At 42.8% G+C, this 5,961-nt stretch overlaps 1 protein-coding gene across 5 annotated transcripts in view; it reads left to right on the top strand.

Moving 5' to 3' along the window:
- FAM76A (family with sequence similarity 76 member A) overlaps nucleotides 1-3,908 on the top strand; it is a 29,327-nt gene extending 25,419 nt beyond the window's left edge. For all 5 annotated transcript variants that reach the window (XM_008060333.2, XM_021713526.1, XM_008060331.2 and 2 more), the window contains 2 exons: nucleotides 796-897; nucleotides 1,680-3,908. In XM_008060333.2, coding sequence (XP_008058524.1) covers nucleotides 796-897; nucleotides 1,680-1,766 — 189 coding nt within the window. In that variant the 3' untranslated portion in view covers nucleotides 1,767-3,908. The remainder of the gene's footprint in view (nucleotides 1-795; nucleotides 898-1,679) is intronic.
- The last annotated feature ends 2,053 nt before the right edge of the window (nucleotides 3,909-5,961 follow it).

Here is a 5,961-nt window from a genome sequence, read left to right as displayed (position 1 = left end):
TGCTACCACACCCGGCTAATTTTTTGGTTTATTGTAGGGATGAGGTCTCACCAAGTTGCCCAAGCAGGTCTCGAACCTGCGGGCTCAGGCAATCCACTCACCTCAGCCTCCCAAGGAGCAGGATTACAGGCTGAGCCACCAAGCCCGGCTAGCTCTTTCACTTGGTAATACTGTGTATGATCTTCGCTGTGTTACTTAACCTTTTCTAAACCTCGGGTTTCCTGTCTATAAAATTGGAATACTGCCCCCAACAGGGTTATCTTAAAGATCAAATGACATCTTGGAAGGCTGAGGCAGAAGGATCACCAGAGCCTAGCAGGTTGACGCTGGGGTGGCTGTGAGTGTGCCAGTGCACTCCAGCCTGGGCAACAGAGTGAGACTCCAACTCAAAAAAATTAAAAAATATATAAAAAGGTCAAATGAAGTAATCAGTTTTTCTGGGACATGGTAAAAGTTCAGTAATTGGCAGAGGTCGTTATTCTCAAGATTTCTCTCAAACCATCAGTTAATTTGTATCTGTTTTATTTGGAGGATTGATGATATATATTAGATACATAAAATCTTAAAAACGTGTTAGTGGTTAAGTATCAGAAATGTTAGCTCAAGATTTTGTGCCATCTTCAGGAAAGCTTTAAAAAAAAATGGGCTATGGAACCTCCCTGGCTTTGATTTAGGTATGGGTCTGCAGGAGAGCCCTAAGATTTCATTAATTTGGGGGACCATTTAGTGTCTGATAGCAAAACATTTTTTATTGTACAGAAGTTAATCTTTGTCACTCTGCCTTTTTTCCTTCAGATTACAGAGTTGAAGGCTGACTTTCAGTACCAGGAATCTCAGATGCGAGCCAAAATGAACCAGATGGAGAAAACCCACAAAGAAGTCACAGAACAATTGCAGGTGACTCTCTTTATTCTATGTGCTAACTCTGGTGTACCTAGCTATTGTATTTTTTTTTTTTTGAGTCGGAGTCTCACTCTGTTGCCCAGACTGGAATGCAGTGGCACACTCTCAGCCACTGCAGCTTCGACCTACTGGGCTCCAGCAATCTTTCTGCCTCAGCCTTCTAAGTATCCAGAACTACAGGCGCACGCTACCATGCCTAGCTAATTTTTGATTTATTGTAGAGACGGGATCTCGCCAAGTTGCCTGGGCAGGTCTCGAACCCATAGGCTCAGGCAATCCACCTACCTCGGCCTCCCAAAGTGAGTCACTGAGCCTGGCCAGCTATAGTATTTTAAGTGATCATCTCTTTTTTCTTTTTCTTTTTCTTTTTTTGAGTGGGAGTCTCACTGTGTCGCCCAGACTGGAGTGCAGTGGCCGCTCCCGGCCACCGCAGCCTTGACGTGCTGGGCTCCGGTGATCCTTCCACCTCAGCCTTCCGAGTAGCTAGAACTATAGGCGCGCGCTACCACGCCTGGCCCATTTTGATTTACTGTAGAGATGAGGTTTCACCAAGTTGCCCAGGCGGGTCTCGAACCTGTGGGCTCAGGCAATCCACTCACCTCAGCCTCCCAAAGGCGTGGGATTACAGGCTGAGCCACTGAACCGGCTCCATGCCTAGAATTGTTCACCTTTTTCTGACCCTCTACATTGTCTGCCTTAGCATCTGCACTTATTCTACATGAAAAACATATCCTATCCGTTAAAGCATCCTTCTTGCACTGATTTTTTTTTTTTAGGCGAAAAACCGAGAGCTACTGAAACAGGCAGCTGCTTTGTCCAAGAGCAAGAAGTCTGAGAAGTCAGGAGCGATAACCTCTCCATGACAGACCACGAGGAGGCTCCCTCGTAACAGCAAATGGAGTTTTCCTGGGTTAGAGTGGGAGACCTGGCTGTTCTCTGGGCATTGCAAGCTTTCTTAAGAAATCTATATTTTATTACTGTTATTCCTCTTTGTGCGATTGCTGTGAGCTGAATGGAAACACCTGGTTTGTGCTGTGTTATCACCGCATGCTTGAGTGTTTGGGGTTTAAAACTCTCTCTCACTACTAGGATTTCTACTCTTTTTCTGCTTCTTCCTTTTCTCTTTCTTTTGCTACTATTTGTTTTTGTGTGTGTGTGGTGGTCACTGTTCAGTGTAATGTACAGAATGACTTTTCTTTTGGTCCATCGTTGCATCCTGCCATACCCATGAGCAAATAGTTTGGCATTAATTATATATCACTGCCACCCTCTGAAAACTGCCACCTTAAGACTTGGTACAATGGAAGAGGCTTTCTCTCTCCAGTAAACCTTTTGCTTCAGGGTATACTCTTGGGTTTTTTTCCAGATATATTATGTATGAACTTTGTACTATGTATAGCCAGAGTTTTATTTATTTTTTAAAAAAAAGAAACTTTTTCTTGATAAAGGAATAATGGTAGCCTAGCTAGTTCTTCTTGTAAAAGTGATGCCTCTTCAAAAAAAACAATCTTATTCTCTAGCTTTTAGTAAAAGAATTAGATCTTTTCTTTCTTGTTACCTTAGAGTCTTAAAAACAGATTGCTAAGGTGAAATAATTCAATGCATAAGTATGGAGTTAAGTGCCTTTTGGAGGATTTCTTGGAAGAGCATTGAAGGAGATACTTACGGGAGGTAGCTAAGATTTGAACAGTCTGTCTTTTTAAGTAAGGGCAGAAAGAAAGGTTGTCCAGGTTGTACTGGACACTTCCCTCCCCCACCCCTTTTCTGATTGTTTTATGTGATTGATTTTAAATTCTCACACTGCCACTTCTTTTTAAAAAAAATTCTTTATTTGCTTATATCAGTTGTCATACTGGACTACTGTCAGAGAACATGTTCTTACCTGAGCAGGTTAAAAATGGGTAACATTTGAACTATAGAGTATTTCTGGGGTCAGTTCAAGCAAGAACTCTGAGTCTGATTGGGAGAAGTAGTATCACTGTACCTTCTCCCCTCCTCACTCACCCTAGCCTGGACACCCCCTGTTTTTAATGGAAATGTATCGAAAGCAGGTGCTTCTTTAAAGCACTTGGCCTCAGCCCTGTCTTCCCTTCTTGACCTAGTAAGCACATGGATTTAGTTTTGCCAGAAAGGGGATAGATTTGTATTTCTAGCCATACTCTCAGGTCCTTTATGTGATGTTTGTGAAAGGAAGAAGGGATGAGTAGTGTGTGCTATGAAACAGCAACACCAACTACCCTGGAATCATTAATGCAGAGAGTACGAGGATTGGAAGTAATTGTGAGGGCAGATGACATTTGTGCCTCAGTCTACCAAAATCAAAGCAGTAAATTGAGCTTGCTAGGTATTTACTAGAAGCAAATGTCCTATAATTTGTGATAGCATTCTCGTAAGTGGAGCCATGCACATCATTGGACAGTGAGGGAAATGGGTGACTTCTTCTGATAAGAAATACAATGGACCATGTTGCTTATATATCACCCTAGTAAGGGGATGTGATTTTTCCCCTCTAAGCAAGGAAAATGGCAGTGCTAAATAGTTTTGTAACTTTTTGAATGATAAACTTTTAGGTAAAGATAAACTGTCAGATAATATTTTTCAAATGCATTTGCATTGACTATGGGGGAAAGATTGTGAAAAAATGACAGTCGTGTTTTTTTTTTATTTTAAAGACTGAGATTCTGTTATGTGAAGTATGAAAATATAAAAACACATTTAGTTTTATACTAAATCTTTTTTTAAGGTCTTGGCATTTAATATACAGCAAATCCACACATTTTCTAGCTTTCCATACGTTCCAAAAAGGGAAGGAAGAAACCTCAATCTTGAGATTTTGATTTTTAAAAATCATGACACTGTTTTACCATGAAATTGAGTAGCTAACTTTTGGTAACACCTTTTGTTTCTTTGTATGTTTGTAATAATGGACATTTTAAAACACAGGAATGTTTGGTTTGTACAGACTTTGACAAATGTGTGTTAATAAAAATTCATATTGACTCAAGTATAATTGTTGGGTTTGGTTTTTATTTATTTTTTGCTGGTTCAGCATTAGACATATCCCATTATCCCCTTCAACCTAGAAAACAGTTTGTCCTGCTAGTAGACTGAAAAAATCACAAGCCTAACTGTGCTAGTTGAGGGTTTCTTTTTCTTTTTTTTTAAGAGTCTCACTCTGTCACCCAGACTGAAGTGCAGTGGAGCACTCACAGCCACCACAGCCTCGACCTGCTGGGCTCAGGTGATCCTTCTGCCTCAGCTTTCCAAGTAGCTGGAACTACAGCCATATGCCACCATAACGGGCTAATTTTTTGATTTATTGTAAATCTCACCAAGTTGCTCAGGCTGGTCTTGAACCCCTGGGTTTAGGCAGTCCTCTTGCCTCTGCCTCCAAAGTGTTGGGATTACAGACATGAGCCACCGCACCTGACTAATCAAGTTTCATGTCCACTAGAGAGTAAACTCATTCTCTTTCTTCTGTGGTTTTATTTATCCAGTGTCAGTGCTCACTTTGCAATAGGCACTGTTAGGCAATGGGGATACAGCAGTAGCAAAACCAACAAAGTTACTGTCTTTATAGGACTTCCATTTAGTGGAATATTAGATGATACCATAACACCACTGTTGCTTGATTTTTATCTTTATATTTACCATTATTATTGAAAATATAATACAGGATAAATTTTCTTTTTTCTTTTTTCTTTTTTTGAGTTGGAGTCTCACTCTGTTGCCCAGACTGGAGTGCCGTGGCTGCTCCCGGCCACCACAGCCTCGACCTACTGGGCTCTGGCGATCCTTCCGCCTCAGCCTTCCAAGTAGCTGGAACCACAGGTGTGAGCTCCCATGCCCAGCTAATTTTTGATTTATTGTAGAAGTGAGGTCTCATCAAGTTGCCCGGGCGGGTCTCGAACCCGCGGGCTCAGGCAATCCACTCATCTCGGCCTCCCAAAGTGCTGGGATGACAGGCTGAGCCACTGAGCCCGGCCCAGGATGAATTTTCATAAGGTATGCATGAATGCCTCTTGAGATGCCATCTCAGAAGGAGGAGAGAAATACATTCGTTTGCAACCCTAGTACTAGTAGGTTTTTAAGTTAGAAAGAGGTGCCTTTCAGACTGTCACTGTCACATCCTGGTCATTCTATACACTTAAAAATAGCTAAGCCGGGTGGGGAGGCTCACTTAATCCCAGCACTTTGGGAGATGGAGGCAGCAAGACCGCCCGAACCTAGCCTGGGCAACACAGGGAGACCTCATCTCTACGGTAAATAAAAAAGCTAGCTGAGCATGGTGGCATGTGCCCGTAGTTCCCGCTACTTGGAAGGCTGAGGCGGAAGGGTCACCTGAGCCCAGCAGATGAAGGCTGTGGTGGCTGTGAGCGTGCCACTGCACTCCAGCCTGGGAGACAGTGAGACTCCAACAACAACAACAAAAGGCTGGGTAGGGTGGCTCAGCCTGTAATCCCAGCACTTTGGGAGGCTGAGGTGAGAGGATGACCTGAGCCTGGGGGTTCAAAACCAGCCTGGGCAACTTGGTGAGACCCTGTCTCTACAATAAATCACAAAAACTAGCTGGGTGTGGTGGCTTGCGTCTGTAGTTCCAGCTGCTTGGAAGGCTGAGGTGGAAGGATCGCCAGAGCCCAGCAGGTTGAGGCTACGGTGGCCAGGAGGCCACTGCACTCCAGTCTGGGTGACAGTGAGACTCCAACTAAAAAAAAAATTACTATAGGAGAAGGATACAGTATAAACAGATGTCCTTTAGCCCTTTAGGAAGGTCTTTACTCTAATCCTTAAAGTAATTTAGCAGACTTTGGTTCCATTCCTTGCTGTTTAAGACCACAGGTTACCTGCAGTCTGGCTATCCTCAACTAATAGCCAGTTACTTGGAGGATGGGCCATTCACAGGAAGGCCAAAACTATCAGGAGTTACAGGGTTTTCTGGCTCCTACTGCTGCATAACAAATTACCCCTAAAATTTAATGACTTAAAATTACCATTTGAATATGCCCACAGTCAATAATATTTGTTGGTCAATAATTTGAACAGGGCACTATGGGGATG

The sequence above is a fragment of the Carlito syrichta genome, unplaced genomic scaffold, assembly GCF_000164805.1.
Source record: "Carlito syrichta isolate Samal-C Ts95f unplaced genomic scaffold, Tarsius_syrichta-2.0.1 Scaffold304598, whole genome shotgun sequence".
NCBI classification, from domain to species: Eukaryota; Metazoa; Chordata; class Mammalia; order Primates; family Tarsiidae; genus Carlito; species Carlito syrichta.
The sequence above is the reverse complement of the archived record's forward strand: the minus strand, read 5'-3'. Positions and strand labels throughout refer to the sequence as shown.